General features: G+C 42.2%; 3 protein-coding genes and 1 long non-coding RNA gene across 9 annotated transcripts; 1 reads left to right on the plus strand and 3 right to left on the minus strand.

Moving 5' to 3' along the window:
• Window positions 1-155: 155 nt before the first annotated feature.
• LOC114868220 (mitochondrial uncoupling protein 2-like) lies at window positions 156-2,900 on the minus strand. Its single transcript, XM_029171663.3, has 6 exons — window positions 2,482-2,900; window positions 2,084-2,291; window positions 1,252-1,455; window positions 1,040-1,141; window positions 648-828; window positions 156-559 (listed from the first exon to the last, which is right to left on the minus strand). The coding sequence occupies exons 1-6, from the start codon at window positions 2,596-2,598 to the stop codon at window positions 451-453; spliced, it is 921 nt and encodes a 306-aa protein (XP_029027496.1). The 5' UTR covers window positions 2,599-2,900; the 3' UTR covers window positions 156-450.
• A 300-nt stretch (window positions 2,901-3,200) lies between these two features.
• Window positions 3,201-14,649, minus strand: c2cd3 (C2 domain containing 3 centriole elongation regulator). 4 transcript variants are annotated; one of them, XM_029171661.3, is made up of 33 exons: window positions 14,415-14,649; window positions 13,663-13,932; window positions 13,413-13,570; window positions 13,127-13,302; window positions 12,860-13,026; window positions 12,617-12,749; window positions 12,392-12,544; window positions 12,156-12,303; window positions 11,940-12,043; window positions 11,522-11,716; window positions 11,320-11,423; window positions 11,107-11,225; window positions 10,895-11,026; window positions 10,406-10,819; window positions 10,165-10,316; window positions 9,461-9,704; window positions 9,202-9,379; window positions 8,920-9,103; window positions 8,536-8,708; window positions 8,326-8,461; window positions 7,914-8,182; window positions 7,744-7,821; window positions 7,039-7,653; window positions 6,618-6,950; window positions 6,410-6,548; window positions 6,255-6,319; window positions 5,970-6,172; window positions 5,760-5,890; window positions 5,519-5,668; window positions 5,237-5,427; window positions 4,102-4,867; window positions 3,658-3,766; window positions 3,201-3,437 (listed from the first exon to the last, which is right to left on the minus strand). In XM_029171661.3, the coding sequence occupies exons 1-33, from the start codon at window positions 14,461-14,463 to the stop codon at window positions 3,315-3,317; spliced, it is 6,561 nt and encodes a 2,186-aa protein (XP_029027494.1). In that variant the 5' UTR covers window positions 14,464-14,649; the 3' UTR covers window positions 3,201-3,314. The 4 variants fall into 4 exon arrangements, with proteins under 4 accessions (XP_029027494.1, XP_029027493.1, XP_029027492.1 ...); XM_029171660.3 differs by having other exon boundaries at window positions 7,744-7,824; XM_029171659.3 differs by having other exon boundaries at window positions 9,202-9,394.
• A 203-nt stretch (window positions 14,650-14,852) lies between these two features.
• On the minus strand, window positions 14,853-22,250 carry p4ha3 (prolyl 4-hydroxylase, alpha polypeptide III). 3 transcript variants are annotated; one of them, XM_055514240.1, is made up of 13 exons: window positions 22,116-22,250; window positions 21,393-21,547; window positions 21,067-21,290; window positions 19,754-19,903; window positions 19,629-19,680; window positions 19,347-19,525; window positions 19,068-19,244; window positions 17,808-17,872; window positions 17,573-17,732; window positions 17,433-17,495; window positions 17,260-17,328; window positions 17,014-17,110; window positions 14,853-16,614 (listed from the first exon to the last, which is right to left on the minus strand). In XM_055514240.1, the coding sequence occupies exons 1-13, from the start codon at window positions 22,151-22,153 to the stop codon at window positions 16,544-16,546; spliced, it is 1,500 nt and encodes a 499-aa protein (XP_055370215.1). In that variant the 5' UTR covers window positions 22,154-22,250; the 3' UTR covers window positions 14,853-16,543. The 3 variants fall into 3 exon arrangements, with proteins under 3 accessions (XP_055370215.1, XP_029028311.1, XP_029028312.1); XM_029172478.3 differs by having other exon boundaries at window positions 14,855-16,614; window positions 21,948-22,153; XM_029172479.3 differs by having other exon boundaries at window positions 14,856-16,614; window positions 19,368-19,525; window positions 21,948-22,153.
• On the plus strand, window positions 21,898-22,487 carry LOC114868679 (uncharacterized). Its single transcript, XR_003788051.2, has 2 exons — window positions 21,898-21,985; window positions 22,138-22,487. It is a non-coding gene; the product is annotated as an uncharacterized LOC114868679 (long non-coding RNA).
• The last annotated feature ends 980 nt before the right edge of the window (window positions 22,488-23,467 follow it).

Below are 23,467 nucleotides of genomic sequence, written 5' to 3' on the forward strand. Positions count from 1 at the left end.
TGGAACAGTTTATGAAGAAAAAGGTAAGATGCTACGAGGACTGACCTGAGGTCAGTGTTCCAGTTTTTTTAAATAAATATATTAGAACTGTGCACTTATACAGTATGTAGTTTTTTTTTTCATTTTGCATGATGATGCACAAAAGACAGCATTGATAATATATAATTCTTTATTGCCTTTGTTTCACCTGTTTACACCAGATTCAATCTTCATAGAAAATCAGTTGATCACTTCAAAAACACCATGAGGAAGCTATGCATTCCTACAAATGTCAGGTTTAATGCTACAATGTTCTGAAAAATTACCTATTTGTAATATTTGAGAATATTCATACTGTGTAATTATATTCTCAGTTCCTGAAAGCTAAGAAGTGAATATTAGCTTCTGTGACTGAGCCTGTGCGTTTGTCCCTGAGGGAGTGTGGTCCAGCAGTCCTGACCAAACCAGTAGTCAGGTAGGAAACTGGTGCTGAAATTCTTTCACAGTTCTCTTAATCTGCTCGTAGCTCACAAACATCACGATGTTCCAGGACCCCAGACGAAGGAACGATGGCATGAACCTGAAAAGGAGGACGTGTGAATTTCCGTTTGCCCTTTTATTATACAGATGAATCTGACGTGGCAGCTGTAGATAGCAAAATTACGCACCCCTTATAGAAAGCGGTGGGTCCCTCTCTCATCAGCATGGTTACTGCACACTTGGTAGCACTGCTGTACTGGCCAGGCACCGAGTTCATGAAGCGCGTTTTAACCACATCCACTGGAGACGCTACAATCGTGGTGCAGAAACCTGCTGCAAAGCCAGCAGTGAAGTGACAAGGCATCGTATCTGACAAACACAAACACAAACACGCTGTGATTATCAGAGGCCAGGGGACAAAAGCGTTACTTATTGCTCAGTGTTTCTTTTCTTAGTGCCTGGTACAGTCTGTTTTATGTGGAGGAACCTTCACATAAATTAATTTACTTTGTCTTGTCAGCAATAATGGAAACAGTGAGGTGGAAATTAAACAACTGCGGCGCTGCAGTTGTGTTCTCACCAGTCATAAGCTTGCTTTGCAGGAGGAGCTCTTTGATGATGTCATACGTCACCAGCTCGGAACAGTTTACGATGGCGTTGCGTGTAATGTTCGGCAGACATCCTTAAAAGACAGGTTGAAACAATCACAATGCTTGAGGCCTTGACACAGATTTAGAGTTACGCCTCTGCCAAACACTTCTGCCACAGTAAATGTACACCGCCCTCTTTCACCTTTCCAGAGCCCTTTAAAACCCTCGTCCCTGGCAATGGTCTTGTAGGCATCAATCGTGCTGCTGTATCTGGCGACAGACGTGCTCTCAGGCAGGTGAACCTGGGCCTGGAACCGGACCTTCACCACATCAGTGGGCTGAGCGAAGGCCACCGCCATCGCCCCCGTGGTGCAGCCAGCCAGGAGCCGGGACGCCAGGCCAACAGCTGCCGTACAGGAAACAGTGCAAGGCTTTTACTTCCTTGATCATAACAATAGTTTGTTTCAGTCTCGTCTGCTATAATAGTCATACTAGGCCACTGTGCCTCCCCACGTCCTTAGTGTGGCAAAGGATCTCTTCTAGAATTTCTTACATGTCTACATTGTATTTATATTTGATTTTGATGTCATGAAACAGTATTGTTTGATTGACATGGTTATTTCAGTTTAACGCCCATGGACACCCCCGCTCTCTTTGAAGTCATACTGTATTTGTGAAGTATATACTCAATGCTATAAATGCAGACAGACAGACTGTTGACACACATGTTGCTCGGGCCCATTCAAACTGGTTCAACTAGTTATATGTACTGTAAGTCGACTGGTTGAGGACGTTAAGCTGGCCTGCAGGCTGGAACAAGAAGGACCGTCTGTCTAGCTCAAATTAGGGCTGCTTAATTACAACAGGTGAGGCCTATGGGAGGAAGAATGTTCCTGGTAGGTTACATTCTGCAGCATTCTGTGAGGTAAAACTGGTTCAGAGGGTTCAGAAGGTACACGTGTCAGATGTAAAGTACCCTCACATTATGCTGCAAGAGATGGCGTGTGTCTCTGTGTTGGCAGCTTATAACATACTTTCTGATCCGCCGCTGTAGAACTGCTTCAAGGTGTCATACAGCCCGATGCGGACTGAGGCAAAGGTCATTTGCCTGTGCAGCCCGGCAACCAGGCCATTGTACACGCTCCCGGGACCCTCGGTCTTCACCATGGTGAAGATGGTGCCAACCACACCTCTGTATTTTGCTCTCTGGCCTTCCAACGAGGTCCTGGATTCACCTTGAATCTAATAAATGCACATAAAGACGCATTACATCTCAAAGCTTAGTGTCTAATGTTATTTTCTATTTTACTGTATATGTACACATTATCCTAGATAATAGGTTTTCCAGTTTTGATACATATATGAAGTTCAAAGACAGTTTTTCTATTCATAATTGTGGGCTTTGGGGAAGCTCCTGACATGTGGGACTCACCTGAAGCCTGACTTTGGCCGTGTCCAGGGGGAAGGTGGCCAGCTCTGCCACACACGCAGCCGCTCCGGCTGAAAACACCTTGACAGCGGCGCTAGGGGCCAGATCAGCAGCGACCATGGCGACAGATGGAGCTCAGATGATCGATGAGCTTCATCCACAGAAACGGAGCGCAGTCATGAATATGCCCACGAGGCAAACATCAGCCTGTCCTCGCACGTACGCAAAGCCGGAGCGATCATCCACAAACTGACACAAACTGCGGACCAGCTGCAGCCGACGTCAAGTCTCAGGTAATGAAAAGTTGCTTTTAAAATATCTAAACCCTCCTGTTGTGACATATGCCATACAAAAAGTGCCAAAAGACTCCAATGAGAATTAAAAACAAATCTGACGTCGACTCCTCAGATAAACCGGCAGCCTCGCTGACACCTGACGCCGACATCCGCGACTGCAGCCTCCTCTGATGACGTTTCATTCCACGATGCACGTGCGTGAAGCCACGACCCAAAGATTCAACGTTATCAACAACTCAGAAGAACGTCCGTAAAGCAGGCTCACTGATCGCGTCTAAACGGCTCGACATTCTTTGCATTCGCTGACATAACTTCATGTGTCAGTGTCGCGTATTTGTGCGCTGGTTCCACGACATGAATATAAATTAGGATGCTGTATTACACAAAGCGGACAGTAAACAGCAAAAGACAAAAAGGAATGAAGTGTTAAATAGTAAACTGAAATATTTAATTATAAAAGTAGAAACATGTTACATTTAATATACATTACGTTTCACAAAAATAAAATTAGCGACATTAAGCAAAAAAGACAACAACATGTTAACGGCCGGCATCAAAGTGGGCTGCAAATATTTTTGCTATTCGTTCAGTCTCCTTCTTCATGGATGGTGGTGACATGTGGGGACGCTGGCGTGGACCCCTGCGAGTAGAAATGTCCTGACCCTGGAAAGATCGACCCAACAACACGCCTTTCATTTGTGTCTGTGCAGCAGTGGTGCAGAGTAAAGTGTCTTCTAAGACACATTGTTCCAAAGTGGTTCTAGCAGTCGGACCAGGTCAACAGCATAGTTATTCTAAGAACAAAGCTGAGCAATGAGCTTCTACAAAATAAAAGCACAAAGTGAGTGAGTGTTAAAAACAGCAGAATAAAACAAACACCTACCGGGTCAGCAGTCGACTGGGAGAAACTAGGAGCCAAACGTATGGCTCTCATGGATGCCTCCAGTTGCTGAGAGGGAAGGAAGAAATTGGGAATCTCCACAGGAACTGAGCTAAATGTAATATGTTAAAAAAAACTGAACATAATACAAGCGAACAGGACAGTTTAGATGAAAGGTGCCAAAATTACATAAAGAAGTCAACAATTGTACTTAATATTTCTGTTCAGATCAGCCTCTCAATGATCTTAAAAACCTGACAGGTTTTATATTTTCCTAATGGCCGTCTTTTAGGACCTTTTTTGCTCTGCACAGGTTTAAAGAGCGTTTCCTCATTGATATAAATGGGTTAACAAACATAATACACTTGTCTCATTTAGTTTGAACTCTCCTGCAAAACCAAAAAAAACAACAAAGCATGTTCTTAAACAAATATAGATCAAGGATACGGCTGAAACGGCAGGTCTTGATTGTCCGGGAAACAAGCAGCATCCTGGGTATCTGTGGTGAGGTGCATGACTGGTGATGGACATGTGTCTTGTGACTCCTCCTGACAGCTGTCTGCTTCTTCTGCTGGTCTCTCATCTAAAGCTTGTGGTGTCCTTTTACCATCTCTCTCTGTGTCTGAAGTGTCTCCAGTTGATCCACTAAAACTGTCCGTTTCCTCTTGTCTGTCAGACTTGTGTTTGTTATCGGCATCATGTGTTTCCCGATTTGAAATCTGCCTCATCACATCCTCTGGTTCTTCCAGACTCACCAGAGACACTAGATCAGGGTCTGACAGAATGCTGGTCCAAGGACTGGTTTTGTCTGTTAAAGAGGTCACCTCATTTAGATGCCTTGGCTTCACCACAACTTCCTTGTAATCTTCATCGATGTAGTCATCATCATCATCATCAGCAGCAGCAGCAGCAGCAGCAGCAGCATGCTTGTGCTGTCTGCACATTATTCCATCTTCACTGTCATCTGTTCTCTCTTCGGTTTCATCCTCAGATACAGTAATCTTGTAGTTGTGTCTGTCCTTTACCTCAACAGATCCACATTTAGTCTGGTCTTCACACATCCTTGGAAGTGCTGAAGACACAGGAGAAGAATTTGAAGCTCTGCATGGACTAGATTCACTCTCAGGGATAGACTGAGTGTTATTTTCCCCAACAAAGAAACACGTGCTCTGGAGGTTAGAGGGAATCATCTCCAGGTGGCGCTGTTGAAGACCTGGGATGAAGATAAACAAAACATTATTATAACTAATGTGAGTCATTACACAACAGTTCCTTAATTACTTATCAGTTCTCACAACCTGTTTTCCAGCATTCAGTGTTTCACTTTTGGTATTGGCGATATCTAAAACAACAGCATTGAAATAGCCTAAGCTATTAATCAATTACGAAATTGCCAGAAAACAGACCAGCAGCTAAAATTTGAAAAACAGGGGACACTTTTCAACACACTTTGAACACCTATGTTTACTTTTATGACCAATGGCTGAAGGGTAAACAGCATAATGTGTCCATGAACCTTTGGTGACCTGCCAATGCTGAGTAAACTAAAACGAGGAGTCATTAAGTCTAAGAAGAGTCTCACCACTAATGATATTGTTGACTTCTCCCACTAAGTGGTTGGACTTGAAAAGAAGCTGACTTGTGTCTGTCTCTGACTTCCTTTCTTCCTCGTGTCTGGTGTGATGATCCTGAGCAGTCATGGATGGGAACGTGGGAGTTGAAAGTTTACGGCTAAAGTATCTCTGGATGTTGTCAAGCTCACCTAGTTTTTTCCTATGAAAATAAAGTTGCAGTCAAAGTTCTGGTTTAAATAAAGAAAGACTGTACAAAGCACAGATGAGGGATTGTTTCTAAGGACAAATACCTGAGTGTTGAAAACAGGAATGAGGTGGAAGGATTAACGTCACCTGACGTGCTGTCATAGACAGAATGAGCAGCTACTTGTTCTTGCAGACTTTGGTGGTAAAGACGAACATTGTCCATGTGCTCAAAATGACGTTCAGTCTCGTCGGGCCTGAACATTTGGAACAATACAAATAAATACAGTGGTAGAACTTATGCAAGTGTTTCAGCATGTGAGCAAATTCAAAATGACAAAAGACAACCTTTCCGGGAACAGCCTGTTTGTTTGGTCAGGTGATGAGATCATCTGCTCAGGGTAACGGCTGATGTGAGAGGGGAAGCTGCTGTACGTGGCTGTGGTATGGTAGCTGACTGGAAGGGGCTGGAATAAAGTCTAAAGAGAGGAAACATTACTAACCTTAAAAAGGGTCTTTTTAATATTAAAAAACAACTCTAGCAAAATTTTCTCTCACCAGTGAGGTTCTGTCTTCTTCATTCACAGTTTTTCTTTGTACTCTGAGGTTGTGGACTCCTTTTAGTGGAGTGATGGATACCTTCAGCTGGCCATGACACTGGCCACTGAAGTCTATAATGTTGTACCAACCACATACTGATGGGAACCCCCATAGTAAAGGGGACAGGTCTACAGAGGCAAATCCAAGCACCCTCTCTGTGTCTATGGAAGCAGAAAGCAAGTAATCCATCACACATTATCCAACAGATCAGAGTAACTATTACACAGTTAGTGTGTTACATACCTCCTTTATGCCAGACTTTGAAGACGAGAGATTGCTGTGGATCAATCAGTAGTTGGTTTAAAAGCCTGTAAAGATGAAAGAAAAAAAATACATCAGCCAGAAGTTACAGTAGAGTCTGAAAATTCAGGACTTTACCCTCTAAGCCATAACTTGACCTGCACTCGTGTTGATGGTCCCACACAGGGCAGTCACTGCTGGCTACAACCCCTGTCGACACTGGTTCAGCTGAGTCTGCGGTGACGTATGAAACACAACAGCATGGTTTCCCTTCACTGCGCTCTGCTAAAGGACAACCTGCAGATTGACAAGTGGTTACATTTATGCAAGAGGACAGAAAAACAAAATGTCAAAACATAGACCCACCTTTCAGATTCAGGTGCATGGCCTGGTCCACTGTGACTGTAACAGGGAAGGATTCATCCATGTTCATTTCTGTCTGCTCTACAGATGTGATTTCTGGAGCCGTCCTAGATGATACATTCTTGGGTCTGATGTGGTTATGTTTGGGTGTAGCTGGTGAAAGAGGGTGGTGTTCTTGTTCCTCTAGTAGGAGCCCCTCCTGACTGTCAGACTCCACCTGAGTGTCACATAAAGCTGATGGCTCACTGGGGACAGAACCTTCTGTCAGAGTGATATGCACCCTGAGAGCTGCCCCCTGTAGATCTGCTGCAGTGCGTCTGAACAGCGGATACACTCCTGTGAAACCAAAACCCTCTGATTATACTAAGAAATGTTACTAAAGCAATTCAATACTCATTGCATCATGCAGTTAGTCATTTCCTACCACTGAGAATCAGCTTCTGCTTTGTCGTCTTGGCAAGAGTCGACAGATCAACAAACGCTGAGCCCACCAGTCGGTCTGTGTCACTCGGTCTTTCAGCTTTGTGCTTGTTGAAGGAAACCCACACCTGCACCTCAAGTCTCTCCTCTCGCAGATACCAAATTATGGGCTGAGTGCTCCTTAGCTCCACAGTCCTACTTCCTTCAAAGTTGACAGTGGCCTGGCCTTCCTCTCCTCCCTCCTTGATACATGGATGTTTCATGGGAGAGCAAAAGGCATCCTGATCATAGAACTTGTATCTGTAGTAGCAGTAGGTGGAGCGTTCAAGCTCACTGTGGCCTGGCAAAAGTAAACAATGAACAGGTATCCACGCTCTAGGCATTGAAAAAGTCAGAGAAAGTTTCCTTGAGCTTTGTTCCAACATTTCTTCTTCATTCTGCATTTCATGGTCCGTCTGGGCCATTTCCCAGCCCAAACCCTGAGCAGCTTTAAGCACTCTCTCTCGGTCTGAGTGGTGGGGAAACTTAATGGAGATCTCTAGACCTCCAACTAAAATTTGTTGGTGCTGAGAAGAACTCGTTTCCAGAGGCATATATACTCCAAACCAGCCAGATATACCTTAATGTGTGAAAAAGAAAATAATAATATTAACTATATGTTCTTCAGAAAACACACTGGCTTTAAAAGCATAAATACATACGTACATACCTGTTTTTTTATGGACGAGGTCAGCTAAAGGTATTTTTACTGAGCCCAACATCACATCTTTAGCTTTAGCTAGGCTTACTGCTGCAAGTCAAGAAAATTTATTTGATTTATTTGATTTCATATATTACAACTATAGCTTATTGTGTAAGTGGCAATAATTTCCATAAAACCTTTGCGATTGTCTTTATTCCACAAAGTAAAGACAGCAGAGGCCTCTTCCAGCTGCTCAGCAAGGCTGCAAGTTTCTCCACTGCTCTTCTGAATCTGCAGATCACACGACACCTCCATGTGGTGTTCAAACTCTGGGCAGAAGGTCCTGGCTGCTATGCGAGTACACCTCTTCTCAGTGTCGGGCAAGAAGGAGAGCTGGACTGTGACGTAAGTGTTCACCCCAACATCAGCAAAGTAGCTGAACCTTTGATCTTGTTCTGACAGTACCCTGTAACAGCAGCATTACCAACATAAAAAGTCAGAGTTATACCTAATTATACCTATTATATATTATATATATATATATACCTATTATAATTATTTAATTATACCTAATTAAACTATTTTATCTAAACCAAGTGGTGGTTATACCTGGCTGCTGCCTGCAGACCCGATGCTCTGTGCACTTGAACTACAAGTGTCACAATGCGAGAGGCAGCTCCTCGACCGTCAAAGCCCTCAGGTCTCACGTGTCTGTGCTTATACTGAATGCATACATCAAGCAGGCCTGAAAAACAAAACAGATGAGCGCCAAATGTACTGGCACAGTTTTATTATGACACTGCTTTTGTGTCTGCGTACCTGAGGGCTGTGGCTGGTGCCCTGTAGCACTGTCCATCCTGGGAATTAGAGGCACGGAAAACATTTGGGCCTCAGTTTGATGCTTTGTCTGCATGGTGACCATGGCACACAGCTTGGACAATGGAAGCAAACCTTTGGCAACAAGCTGATCTCTGACATTTGGATAATAATATCTGCAAAGATGTAATAATTGTAAAAAAATGAATTTGGAGAAATGGTAGTTTTTTTACATTAATAAATAAAATAATTTTACAACTTTTGCGAAAATTAACTATCTATCAAATATGTGGATGGAGTGGAAAATAAGTACAAGTATGTTCGCAAAATTTAAGGAAATGAAAATGTTAGATTTAAGTTTTTATACTGAGAAAAACAATCACCAACCTGCACCAGACTTCAAATTGAACTCCCGCTCCACTGTTCAGGCCTTGGTATGAAAGGGAACTGAGCAGCAGCCCTTGCACAGGCATATCCTCAGGAGCCAGAAGCACATGCGTATCAGTGTGGCTGAACACTGGGTCCGGCACGCAAAGAGTAGTGGTGGTGCGAAATGCTTTTAGGTCTACACCTATTAGAGAAAAAAGGGGTTCTAGTAATACAGAGCAAAACATTTTTTAATTCGTAATAATGTTAAGGTTTAATGAACTGGCATTGCTCTCTCCTTACTACTCTCTATGAGGTCTATGTTTGAAGCAACTTCACCGTCCTGACAGGGGAAACTGTACTGCACGTAGCAGTCAGCCTCACCCCACACTGTGGACTGCAAAGGTGTCAGTCCGTTGATCTTCTCCACTCTTATCAGAAATAAATGCTCTCTCATAATTTCCTTGTGTGCTGCAGGCACCTGAGAGAGACACAGCTGTGAAAGTAGTTTTGATATATCTGCCAAGAACATCTGAAATAAAAAGCCATCATGAACACTAACCTTAGTTTGTGAAAGCTGTTTGTGATCAAGCAGATGAACCGGTCTGACGAGATGAGATAAAGTGTTATATTCTTCAACTCTTGTACGCTGGAGCGAGGCTATCTGCTCTGATGTTCCCATAGCCATAACAACCCGGAGATTTCCTTTACAACTTCCTGAGAATACATCAATGACAGGCATGTAGCTGTCCACCCCTAAAACGGGGTACTGCGCCTGGAGAAGAAGGTGGGCAATCTTTGGATCCCTGAATGAAAGAAACAAGATAGGAAAAAAGCAAACAGAGTTTTTGGTCTTTTTTCTAGCTTTTTTATTTAGAAATGCTCCAACATTAAGACATTTTATTTTTATAGTTCACCAAGAGGTGAACTATAGCGCCTTCTAGTGGGCACATACAATATGAAAAGAAGCCGTTTTTCTGCTATCAATAACTAACATCAAAGTTAAATTTGTACATTCTAGATTTGATAGAATAACAGTCATCAACAAAACAGGTAAAAGGCAGATAACAGTTTTACATTATCATAATACAGTCTGAGAAGTCAAACAAGGAATGTTCCACATGCTTATGAAGGCATATAGCTGTATTGGGATAGTGGTTATATAATAGTTATATAATATATTATATAATTATTTAATAGTTATTGTGATTGTAATTGTGAATTCACTTCCATTAGAATAAAATATTAATATATTTTTTGACTCACCGAAATGACATGTAGAACTGATTTAGAGGTAATTTCACAAGGCCAAGGAGCCGATCCTGTCCTGAGCTTCCCATTTTCTGCCATACTTCGATTACCATCACATTGTTCTTCAACCGTTCCAGGAGTTTAGCTGTTAAGGCCACAGGAGTCACCTGAAACGAAAAAGACAAAGTCAGTAATTCTGCATATATATTCTATTAAAAACTGAATTAAATAACTAAATGTTTTTTTCTGAACTCACCTGAAGAAAGCTGAATGTAGGGTTTGCTTGACCCCAACTGACAACAGATCTTGCCATCTCATCACACCAAAAGAATTTGCAGTTCAAGTACACATTTAGAGCCTGCATAGGTCCACAGTTGAAATCTTTTCCATCTGGCACCATGAGTAATGTGTGTAGCAGGACCTCGGGGTCCTCATCAACCTGATCCCACACTTTATGAGATGACACGTTGAGGCTCGAATGAGAAGGTGGTACTTTAGAAGGTTTCTGAGGACTCCATACATTAGGCCTTGGATCTTCTAGGTAAGAAGTCATTAACTCCTCCCTGCCAGTATCAAAATACTGAGTCTCTCTGTGTGGTGTAGCGGCAGTTTGTGAAGACAATCTCTCTTTCCAACCCAGCATGTTTTCTGTTATAAGTTTTAGACACACCTAAAATGAAAAAAGAATGATGCTCTAATAACCCTCTAAGACACAAATGCTAAACTTGCTGACCTTCTGAGCTACCTTGAGAGGTCCGATCTCGTGTTTTTGACAGTTTCCTTCCATGCTCTGTACAGGTAAGACAACAGACTGACTCAGCTCCTTGCTCTGAAGCAGACAGCGCAGTGGGTAAACTGCTTTACCAGTAGGAACAGGCTGCAAGAAATTGAGACACTGCCAATGCCAAAGTTCAACCTTATTATTAAATTAATAATATTTGGTCCACAGTTACTAACCTTTTTTTGGTCAGTGTTTCGCGAGTAAATCTTAAAAAGTAGATCTGTTTCCCACCACTGTTTTATCGTTGCTTTGCTGAAGTGGACCGGAAACGTTGCTTGGTGGGCGAACTTCAACACTAAAACAAAAGGATTGGTTACCATCACATGTACAAATTCTGGCAAAACTCTAGTTACTTTCATAACAGAAGATCATACTGTAGTTGGTTATACCTCCTCCTGTGACTTTACTGCAAACAGCTCTGGTCACCTCACCCCCTCTGGGCTTGTGTTTGGAAGTAATAGCTACTGGGAACATGTATTCAACAAAGAAGGTGCTTAAAAAAAACGAGAGAGAGATATGTTACTACAGACTTTCTTGTTACTTATGACAGTGTTTATGTGCAATAATAATATTATAATAATAATTACCCACCATTTTGTTTTAGTTGATGGTCGAGGAGGTTTTCCTTTACTAGAGGCATTTCTGGGTGTGGTACCTGCAGGTACGGTAAGAGAATCGATGCCCACTCTCGCCCCTTGGACTGAATTCAGCAAGGTCAGTTGGTCTGCATTCAGGCCGGGAAGAAAGGCACCAGAATCTGCAGACAACTGATGCTCTGGCGCTGGTCTGTACATAGTCAGAATGTGGTCAAAACACATGTGTTATTTGTGGTCTCCTGTGCTTTGATGTAACTGGTTGATTTTCTACAGCATCATATCATAATTAAATACTTTGATCATTACCATGCCTTTGAAATAAAGATATAGTGTTTCAAAGCAGGGTAAGGGCTTGTTCAGCCCATCTTTAATGATTGATTTTTTTAACTCTCCAAGCAGCATGTAAATCTTACCCTTCGCTAGCCTTGGCCCCAGACTGCATAGGCTGCTGATTTTGACTGGACAACACGTTTTCTTCACCTGCCACCTTGGCATCATTTGGTCTGGTATCAGGCATCTGAAAAGATATCCAAAATATCCAGTAAAGAATGAAGCAACCTCTGGTAGTGACAATAATAGTAACTTTGCTCACACTGAGATATGTCAGACACCACAGCAAATCTACTTACAGGAGATTTGTAGAACAAATTTTCTAGTAAACTCTGATCATACTGTGGATCATTGAGTTCACTATCGCCACAAAAACTGCTGTGGCCAGACAGAGATCCAGGAGAGGAGCCTTCTCCAACCCAATGAGGCAGGGGAGATGTGTTTATGCTGCAGAAGGTAAAGAGTAAAATGCTGGAGTATCTTAAATTTTTCATAATATTTGGAAGTACATGCACACACACAGTACTGTATGTACCTGCCAAGCAGAAGATCCACGGCTTTACTGTCCATGTCAGTAGGATAGCTGAATCCACTCTCTGGAACCGTAGCCACATAATCAGTCTGTTTGAGACTTGATTCAGCGAGAAGAATACTTTGAAAAAGTGTCCCAGAGGGAGAGGTGTCAGGCCTGCAGACATAGAAATAAATTATAGTGGAAGCATCGACTTCAGGTAAAACCCTTTAAAAGTTTGAAACATACTTAGAAGGTGGTCCGCTGTTGTCCTTTGGGAGAGGGAATGGGGCATCTTTCAGAGCTGGAGTGGCATCAACATCACATTTCAAAGCTGATGCCACCATAGCATTTCTAAGCTTGTTCCCACGTTCCAGAAGAACTACAACATGAAATTTTAAGAAACAGACAATTTGTTGCATTTTTAGTTACAGTACAATATACGTTATATATTACAATCTAATTTAATCCTCAAGTCATGTTGCAACTAACCTGAGAGGATATCACTAGATGTTTGTTTAGGAAGCTGACCAGTTGATGGATTCACGGTTGGGTTCATTGGGCTCTGAGACCTGCCTGTTGTCGACATCTGATTTTCCAGTAAGTTGTCATTTTCAACGCCTTTTTGAGCATTTTGGAAGTATAAATGGTCTTTTCCTCTGATAAGCCAAACACACAAATTATTATTATAGTGGGGGGAAACTGAGACACACAAATTTTATTTTGACCAATATTAAACTGATGCTAACTATTTCAAACCTTGGTGTGTTTGCGCCGCTGCCAACTGATTGTTTCCTACTATCAGCTGAGATCGATATAGGCTGCGAGGGCAAAGTCAATGTAGCAACATTTGGTCCTTCCACACTCATATCTGTAGCGGGACCTGAGTTGCTGCCATCATAGGCTTCAGTTAAAGGCTCCAAATTAAGGGACACCTGGGGAGACAGTATTATGTTTTCATATTTGCAATAATAACATAATATATTTTAGTATATCACAGATTACTTGCTTCTTTACTTTTACAGTCAACAAACATCTCGCTTACCTGTAGCTCTCCCAGCTTTTCAGATGTTGGAGATACAAGTGTGTAAAATCCACCAACTGGGTGTGACAAAGAGAGGCTGGAGATGCCAGCGACCTGAGCACGAGCAATCGGCAAATGATCCGGTTTTGTCAGAACCTCTAGCACCAGAGAGCCCATATCTGTGTATCATTTAAACACACTTTAAATTTAAAAAAACTTTAAAAATATATATATCGGCAGCAGTATAAACACAAACAATGTTGAGATATACCTGTGAGATATGAGGTGAACTGCTTTGGCCCGCAGCGGATTGGGAAGCGAGCGGTCGTCTTGACGCTCTTCTGTGACACCTGCAGCCCATCTCGGGGGAAGAAGTGTGTCCCATCAGATGACTCTCCCCACCAGCGCAGCCTGACAAATGTTGCAGGAGGAGGCTTGTGTACCGTCCATAAAACACGACTTATTGTCACTCGCAAGAAACATCTCAGCTGACCCTCAACCAGAGGTGGGAGGCTGGTAGAAGGGGACACATCACTGGGGACTGCAAACAGTGGTTTATTATTAGTAAAGCGAGTCATGATTTTAAAGAGTTTTCATACATTGTACTATCAGCCACAGGTACAGGAATGCACAGCATCATTGCTTCGAAGATCAATATCATTATGACAGGATGTTATGTTCAAACTGAAATATCAAGTTTTTCAAAAACAGGTTATTGTAAAACATAACAGGGAAAAAATATACCTGACCTAGATATTAACTTAATTGTTGTATGTGTGATTGTGCCACGTCCCTCTCTGTTGTTTTGACTTATCAAAACAGCGACTTTTCATAGACCACAAAGCCTTTAGCTAAAGTCTCAGTGATGCGCGTTAGCGGATAGCACGTGCACAAACATAACACAACTAAAGACTGCGAAAAATACAACTTTAAATAGCGTACGCTAACATGCTAACACACGCAAGCCTGAACTGACAGCTGAGGCTAGACGGCTAACAGGCTGCTAAGCTAACAACTGTTTACCTTTCCTCTTAGTTCCAGCTCTGACCGTCCTCTGTTTCTTGTTCTTCATCTCTCACCTCAGTAAACGCAAATGATGGGCGATAATTTGGGGGATGTGACTTCTATGACTAGGCATGTTCGCGCTGTAGCAAACGAATAATCCGTTTATGGCCGTCTGAGCGACACACACACACACAGACACACACACAGACACACAAACGGCAGCGCGCAAAACTGTCTCCGAGCAACAAAGTCGGGCTGATAACTTGTCCCGCCTTTACTGCCGCTGCATTTCACAGAGGCATTCTGGGACATTGAGTTTTTTTCATATGGGAGACATTACACTTGTTTATGCTATATTATGCTTATAAAAGTATATTTTTTATTGTTTTAACATGCCCGACTTAATATTTTCGTTAACAACACATACATGTAAAACTTTTTTCTTCCTGTCATTAAAATAGTGAAACCAGCAAATATGCCTTTATGAGAATTTGGTCGAAAATACACAGAAAATTAATTTAATCAAAAAATGATCAAATATACTGTTTTGGCCAAATCAATAAGGGTTCAATGTATTAAGGAAATGTGAATAAGGTAATTACACCAAAAACATTATAATGACTCAATGCAGAGTTCATTCCCTTCACCACCAGCAGAGGGAAGCAAAGTTATATTATTATGAGGCCTGATGCTGTGAATTATGTTCATATTGTGACTAAAAGTCATTTTAGACAGTGCTCACTTAGCAACAAGTCCTGTAGCCATGTTTGTTGTGGTGATCAAGGTAAAACACTGTTGGGGTCCACAAGAAGAGGGCAGAGCAAAGTCCTTTGAGAGCAGGGAAAAGTACAACTCCAGGTTTTATGATGGGCATGTGAAAAGAGTTAATCTCAGTCAGTGATATGTGGACTATAGCTCTTTAACTGGAATGAATTAATACTGTTCCTGAGTGAGACAGAAAGAATACAAACGAAAAAATAGTTATTCATTTCTATCAATGTAGACAAAGTAGCTGCTGTTGTTGTTTTTACGACCAAAAGGTTAAACTAGTGATAGATTTACTATATGGTCTCATGACAAGTGTTTGTCTGCACTGTGGTGAGCTACAAATAACTCATAGCACTTTGTGTAGGAAAATCTATTACTTATTTCTCAAACCTGATCCCTCAAGTACTACGTAAGAAGACCCAAATAAATCCCATATGAGACGGTTTGCTTGAAGGTGGGTTGTGACCTACTTGTATTCATCAGTTTAAAAAAAACTGAAATCTGAGTGGTGTGAAGAATTCCTACGGAACAGAACATACGTGTGTCCAGTAACTTGGTTCCTAAGATGATTAATGACAGTCAGACTCTAAAACTCAGAACAAAGCTTACAGATATGGTTCAGTTGTTCCATTAGGCAGTTGCATCAACCACACTGACTCAAAAGTGGCAGTGACCACATCATTCAGCCAGCTGGGAATAAACAGGCACACTTTGGCCTCTTTGAGTCAGCTCTCAGACTTTAACAAAAATGTCTGTTTATATTCTGGGAGAAGAAAATAAACTATTTTAAAACATTTGGTGAGTAGTTGTTAATCTGAAACACACAAACAACATTTTATTAATTCAATTCAATTGTATATTCAAGGTTAGAATTTCAAGATGCTACTTCACATCAACTTGAATTTACATTTATTTAAATAAAGTTCTGACAGTCTGGACCAACTCAGTTGTGTTGATTTGTAGGGAGAGACCGTCTATGGGCCCAGTGTAGGAAAACATCTGCATAATGTATGTTCTTAGGCCAGCAGGAGTTAAACAGCTTTGCATAGTTGACTGAATCCAGCACAGTCTGCAAAGGCAGAGGCTTCACGCCATCTGCAGGACCCAGCCAATACGAACAGGACAGCATTTGGTGTCTAGGGGCTGATTGCCAACTGTTCCACTCCTCTTCCACCCCACCTCTCAACCCTGCGCGATCCATGAAGCAATGTCCAGCGTATGCCGCAGGCTCCCTGGAGCCTGGAGGGCCAATCACAGACGCAGGTTGCCCTGTTTCTCCTCTCGCCTCCTCCGCCTGTGTGCTCACTCTCTGGCTGCCTCCATCTCTCCGTCTGGGAGGTGCTCTAACTCAAAGGGGCCCAGCGAATGCTCCACCCCTCTCACTCTTCAGGATTCAGGCTGCAGCGATGAAGGAACTCTTGGCCAAACTCGTGGATCCATTTGTTTGCCACTGGAACATACAAAAACATCTAATTTATGCCTTAATTTCTGTAAGACATACAAAACAGCACAGGTGAATTAGTCCAAAACTTTGGAATATTTGCATTTCAGTAAATTTCATTTTATTAAAAAAAAAAAACAAGACACCGGATGCTTTTGCAGCTGCTGTGTGGTTAAAGTCAGTCCCTGACAACACGAATTAGCGTTGGAAGTTTAGTGGTCTGAGCCAAGCGGCTACAGATGTTCAGCTTCCTCAGAGTCTGAACATCTCTAAAATGTAATGCAGCACAGATGTGGACGGTAGCATGATATTAATACAAAAGGTTCACTGTGTTAAAGAGTAAACAAGAGCAGTCATTCATTGCTCGGCCAATATTTTCTATATTTACAGGGCAACTCCTACTCTTACCCCATTTATCTCCAATGAGCACAGGACAGCCAGCATGCAAGGTGTCTACGTCTCCTTGGCCATTTCTGCGGAGATTCCACCAAAAGATGGCAGCTTTCTAAAAAACAAAGTAACAACATTAACAAAACATGCTCCCGTGTGACCTTTCAGAATTGAACTACCTGCGTCAAAAACAAAGAGGGAAGTTGGAAAAGCAAGGTGCCGTGGCATGAAGACAAGACAGGAAGCTTTCAGCAGTGTGTTTACCTCCACAACAGGAACGCTGAAGTTGGCGTAGATGAAGGCCGTGGACCCACCTGCCTCCACAGAGCTGAGCTGTGGAGCAGACACATTCCTTCAGAGTGCTCTGTTCATGAGCCCATGTTATGAGACAAAAGACATTATGTTTTCAATCAATATTAAATTACGCGGTCACTCACATAAATCATAAAAGTTGCCACTCGATTGCCAGTTTTTAGCCTGAACACGGGACTGGAAGGTGACTGCAAATAAATGCACAGTAAAGAGGCTTTAGAAAGCAGCCGGTGTCAAATGTGAATAAAAGTGATGATCAACTTACTGTAGCGTGGTCAAAGTGAGGCTCATAATGGCCACCGATGCCGTAATTGACCACCTGGAGGTACTCGCCGTATGGGTGGTGCACCTTTAGACCTGTGAGCATGGAGATCCTGTGGTCCAGCTTCCCAACGATGGAGTGGGCTGAGCCTTTTAGCCATGCACTGTACATGAGGCATGTTTAAAGGCAAGTGAAAAATGACTTAACCGTCACAGAAAGGAAAGTGTCATGTTGGTACCTCTTACTGATGCGGTACTCAGCTGCTGCTTGTTTCTCCCCTGCCGCCACTACTGACCTTCTCAGCTAAGTGAAGACAGAAAACAACATCTAATGTTTGTAGTTGTCAAAGCAGCCACGTTTTTACTTAGTGTGGAAGGAAGCAATCAGGTCCAGTTATGCACATGTAAAAAAAAGAGCATTCTTAGAGGAAATCAGCAAGGTGTGAAATGAGCAGAGAGAATGTGACGAATTGGCCGGTGCAGAAGCATACGACTTTCTTTGCAGATCTGTGTCGGGTTTCTTGTTTTAATAGGGTCAGGGGTCGTCCGAAGAAGTCCAGATGTTCAGGGCCAACTATCCCCCGTTAAAACTGAACATCTGCAATTTATGTTCTCTACTGAATCATCACACTCACTTTTCACAATTTGCAGGGAGCATAAACTCGTAAGCACCTTGTAGCCACAAGAGGCAGTACTTCAATCAGCAAACACCCTTTTTAGGAATATGCATATAAGGTTATGAGATTATTAAGAACATTTCTGAATAAAGCTCACACAGCCTGTGTTAGATTGTGATCACAGCCGGCTGCTCAGTCCTGCAAATACCATAATAACCCCAGGCCTGTTTTGAATCAGCCCACAGGCTGACATAACGGTGAAATAAGTACAGGGGTTTCCATCTGAACACAGGATGGAACTCTCGCAGCATAAAGCCAAAACCTCAAAGAAGCTATAGGGCTTCAGTTGTGTATTTTATTCCCTGAAGTAACGAAGTCTGTTACAGTGAGCTGCTCCAAGTACAATACGCTAAAGTTTACATTTAATTTGATTATTGCATAGCTGCATCTGAATTTCGGCTCAGTGTGATGGGACTGGTTTCACCAGGAGAGCCCAGCGGTATAGTCTGGACGGTTTTCACAGTAATGTATCCTTCATTCTTTTAAGTCTTTCTAAATCTTTGGAAGCAGACCAGCCCATCCTCCATCACATTTTCCCCAGGATCCTTCCAGTAGGAAAAGGTTTATGTGTAGCCTGCAGCTAAGCAGCCTGCAGGGCTAAAGGAGGGGCACATTAATGAGTAATAAGTAAGTACATTTACAAAAGCCCTCTCTAAACTCACCTCTGTTCAGCCCACTGATTGTCAGGTCAGACTAACATCCACTTTAAGTTTCACATTTGACCTAATTCAATTGAAATGTGTGGTGGTACTGTAATTCTGAAAACATGCTTCTAGAAAGCTGACATATTGGAGCCGTGGAGACGCGTAAGGTGGCACTTACGCCTGGCTGGGCAGCTCTCTTAATGTCTTCAGCCTCTGCATCAGTGACGAAAGTGTGGTACAGGACCACAAACGGCTGCAAGCGCAGCACTTCACGCTTTAGCGGCAGCAGTAGTAGCGCAGGGTGGTCGTTGGTGAAGTAGTCACAGAACAGCTCAGGGTTCTCAAATTGGATTGGCTGTTGAAAGAAAATTGCATCTGAAGTCAATAAACATGATGAAAACCAAAACATGATTTGTCCATTTTATGCCAAAGACACTCCCAATACAAATATAATGACCTGATTACTTGTGATGGATACCTGAGTGCCTTGTGTCTGGCAGAGTCTCTCATAAGTGTCCCTGGTTCTTAAATAGGTGCAGGTTGGTCTCCTCAGCCCATCGGCGGTGGCTGGACTGGCAGCAACCAGCAGCTTCTCATATTCCTCTACATTCTGCAAAAGCCGTCCATTCGTTGGATCTGTGAAGAAACGCGTGCCATCGGCATGGATGCATTGTTAGACTGTTCCCCAAGGCAGAGTCGATCTTTCGTTAATTGTTCATGTGAATTATGTGAGATTTACCATGATGCAGTAACTCCTGAGACAGACTCAGGGCGTAGGAAAAATTTCCCGTCTGAAACCATGAGAAAGCTTGGTGAGGTGCAAGCCATCAGTCCTCTGCATCCTGTGAGTGTCTTTCCACCTACTTTGAAGTGGGAGAAGGCCAGATGATCCAGAGCATCTTCTAACGTTCCTTCATTCTCAGGACTCCACCCGACTTCTGCTGCCCTGAAGAGACGCACCGACTCCTCCAACCACTGCACTGAGTGGTAGTAATCTTTCTGCTCATAGGCCACCTGTGAATAAAACGCCAGGATTTACATTAGGAATAAAGAACATTTTAAAACGATCTGTGTAATAATAATGAATCATCCAAATTTGCTAATTTTCATCAGCAGTTGAAGAAGCTTCGACTCTGGAGTACAACCAGATCCTTTTGTCAATTCATGACTTTTACATAGCAGATATAAACTTTTCACCCTGTCAGGTTCAATTCAGCCTTTGGGCCAAAATATTTCACTTCAGTTACAGTTGATGACAGATGAAAAGTTTGCCTAAACAAAAAAGGAGATTATCAGCACAGATGAAGCACGGATTTAACAGTTTATTGTATGCATCAGATTTGAGAAGATAAATGTAATAAACTCAATTAGATTTCACGAGATGTTAGTGCTTCTCAATGTTCACTACACTTTCCTCGTTAGTCATTTTTCCTCCAGGGTGTCAATTTAAAGAGGAAATCTGCCAACAGGGCTCAGTGTTTGCATAGAGGCACTGTAGTTTAGCAGCCGTATAAGAACAAATACACTCTTTCACTGACAACACAACAAAGCTTTTCCGTTTTCAAGCTGCCTCGGATCCCAGACAACACACAGTGCTCAAAGCACTGTGTGCTGCGTGCGATAATGGCTTTTCCATAAAACCCACACTGCCCTGCCCTGTGCACGCCACTGCTGGACATAAACACAGGAATGCATTGTGGCGAAAACTTGTTTTTAGCCTTTTATACTCCCAAGTGCAGCATATTTCTTCTCACGTGAAATACATCACCAAGCAATAGGAGGAATGACGCTTTTTCCAGGCCCACTGTCTGTCCTCCCACCACACAATGACAGACAGGCCACTGAAATCAGGTAGGAGACTTTTCAAAGCCTTTTACCACTTTACATGGGCCATGCATCTTCTTCATTAGGAAACTGACCCAGAAGAATGAAAGACTAGTTTGAGACTGAGTAATGACATTTACTGGGGTTATGAATATTGAAGTTCATTTCTGGTTTGACAACCTTTTGGTGTGTGAGCCTTCATATTAAAGCAGTGTCTGGTTCGAGATTTGTCTGACAGGTCAGAAACTATTCCATTACTATACAGTACTCTAAATAAAGCCTTTTTGTAAATAGGTTGCCTGCAAAGCAAATTCAGTACAGTAAGTCCTAAAAGATGATTACACACTGTGTACCTTTCCAACTAAGAAGCAGTCATCACCAGACAGTGGGACAGACACTGCAGGCAGGTAAATGTCTACAGTCTGTCCGTTGGTGACTCTCTGGAATCGACCCCTTGCAAGGCTCGCGACTTGGAGAGCGTACACGTCCTGCAGCCTCATGAGCCCATTCGCGGCCCCCTGGAGGTCTTCCAGCTTGGGTAGATCAGCTTCCTCCTCCTCAAAACTGGATCTGAGGGCTGGAAAGGAGAGGCCAAAGGGTGAGCTGAAGACAGCAAAGAACTGGGAGAGGGGTTAGTCATCTGCAGCAGATGTGTCTATGAAGAGGGCCGTGAGCCAACCTTGTGCATTCTCCAGGGCTTCGTTGCTGTAGACCACATTCAGCCACTCTGAATGCAGGCGCTTGATCAGGGTAAACGCTACCAACGGGTTCGCCATGGCACTTCCCGCTTCATTGTAAAGTTCCTTGTGCAGGTCCGACACTTTGGCATAAAAGCTGTGTGGAAGGTCACGGACCTGATTACAACATAATGAAGACACTGGGGCTCAGGTAGCTCCCAGTAAAGTGAGTTATGGAAATATTTAGATATTTTTACTATTTAAAATGATTTATAGGGAAGAACATGCTCCATATTCAGTGAACTACTGTATATTGGGATCCATAACAGATCATAATTCCAGTACGATGAAGGTCAGTTGATTGAAACAGAATTTTTTTTAATCTTTTAAAAAAACGGACAATCTTCTGGCCATCATGACTAGAAGTTTGTTCCATTTTTCATTTTTTGAGTTAGTCAGTGGGTGACGTCATCACACGCGCTTGTCTTGTCTGTTACAAGGAAGCTCATTCAAACGAACCAAATAAACTTTTGAACTAGACTAATCCGTCCACTCACCGTCTGATGTCCTCCAGCCTCTCCAACTCCTGGTCAATGTAAGTCCGCAAATAACCGACCAGCTTCCTTTCTACACTAATCGCCTGTTTTACGTTCAGAAGGGACGTGTACATTTCCCCCAAAGACACCGGCAGCACAATTACAGTCAAGAGGCTTAAGCAAACGTACGTAAAACGCTTCATCCCAACAGACAAACCCGGAGTCATCCTCTGCGTCGTAGAGGAGCGCGTCTGTCGACTGTGGGATCTGGAGGGTCTACCCCGCACCACCCGGGGATCTCCTTCAGGTCTGGGATCAGCTTTCAGCCGGGACAATCAACCTCTCCCCACAACACCACCCACAGTTTTAACTGCCCAATAAAAACAACTATCACTCTTCACGAGAGCCTGATTCTGACAGAGCTTCTCTTTCAAGTCTCCATTAAAGCAAATAAATAATGTAATAATAATCTAATATATAATAATATAAAATAAAATATAAAATATAATAATCTAATGCTCTAAAACAATCTAGTAAACGAATATGTTAAAAAAAAAACAACAAACCCAGTAAGGTTCAAATGGGTGGGTCGTTAAATTTGGGGTGACAGTGCCACCTGTCGGTGAAACATGGAAGCAACTATCAAGCTACTGTAATTAGGCCCCACAAAGCTATTGCCTTTCAATCGTGATGTAGAATTACCATAGAATGTATTACTTTTTTTGGTACTGTACTTTGCATGTACATTTATTTGTACTTCAGAGTCTAGTAGAAAGTAGTTTTTAAATAAAACAAAATTTATTTAACCCTTATGTGGTGTTTGGGTCAGTGAACTCTTCTAACTCTGACTGACCAACTTTGATAGGAAAGAACCTGTTTGCATTGACTTTTAATACCAGTGACCATCTGGAAAAGCGTTCTGAACTGCTCAAATTAGCATAGACATAATACAGATGTGGCACAAACCTAATAAATGTGTTTGAGGTCGAATCAGAAAAATTGATGTCTAAATGCTACAATGTGCTACTCAGCTTGTCTTTGATTTTTCAAGAAATATTAAAGATTTTTTTTTTAATTTTAGGGTATATAATTTGTATTGATATCTTTGATCTAACAGAGCCACATATAAAATAATAACTATACAAGTTGCTTGTAATAGAGGTTAAGTTATCGTCAGTTTAGTTATTATAGTATAGTATATGTAAACGATCTGTTTTTTTTTGGTAATCTGGTGAGAAATGCAGGCCTTGGTTCTCAGTTAATCATAAATCCTACACTATTGCTACATTATTCAGCCTTTACATTACATAATTACATAATGAGAATTAGAATATTGGAATTAGAATTAGAGAGATGCTGAATTCCAGAGACCCAATGTAAACATCACTCACTTGCATTGGCTTGTCTAACAGGAGTGAATCTATAAAGCTGTTTGTCTTGACATAAAAAATTGTGTCAAGGTTGTTGTCACAGAGAAGTGAAAGAGGAGTTTTCTAAAAGAAATAGTCTGTAAATTAATGATTCAATCCTTACTGGATTTA

This window comes from Betta splendens, chromosome 13 (assembly GCF_900634795.4).
Source record: "Betta splendens chromosome 13, fBetSpl5.4, whole genome shotgun sequence".
Classification (NCBI taxonomy): Eukaryota; Metazoa; Chordata; class Actinopteri; order Anabantiformes; family Osphronemidae; genus Betta; species Betta splendens.

Excerpts from the sequence above, each read along its gene's own strand:
- LOC114868220 (XM_029171663.3), bottom strand. The coding sequence starts at position 2,598 with ATGGTCGCTGCTGATCTGGCCCCTAGCGCCGCTGTCAAGGTGTTTTCA. Across the intron at positions 1,142-1,251 it reads TTTTAAAGGGCTCTGGAAAG|GATGTCTGCCGAACATTACA; the intron begins GTGAAAGAGGGC and ends CTGTCTTTTAAG. Across the intron at positions 560-647 it reads CCCACCGCTTTCTATAAGGG|GTTCATGCCATCGTTCCTTC; the intron begins GTGCGTAATTTT and ends CCTCCTTTTCAG.
- c2cd3 (XM_029171658.3), bottom strand. The coding sequence starts at position 14,463 with ATGAAGAACAAGAAACAGAGGACGGTCAGAGCTGGAACTAAGAGGAAA. Across the intron at positions 12,545-12,616 it reads AACAGCGGACCACCTTCTAA|GCCTGACACCTCTCCCTCTG; the intron begins GTATGTTTCAAA and ends CTATGTCTGCAG. Across the intron at positions 12,304-12,391 it reads GTGGATCTTCTGCTTGGCAG|CATAAACACATCTCCCCTGC; the intron begins GTACATACAGTA and ends TACCTTCTGCAG.
- p4ha3 (XM_029172478.3), bottom strand. The coding sequence starts at position 22,153 with ATGACTCCGGGTTTGTCTGTTGGGATGAAGCGTTTTACGTACGTTTGC. Across the intron at positions 17,496-17,572 it reads CTCACTTTGACCACGCTACA|TCACCTTCCAGTCCCGTGTT; the intron begins GTAAGTTGATCA and ends ATTTATTTGCAG. Across the intron at positions 17,111-17,259 it reads TCAGCGTTCCTGTTGTGGAG|AAAGCTGCCATCTTTTGGTG; the intron begins GTAAACACACTG and ends TTTGTTTTTTAG.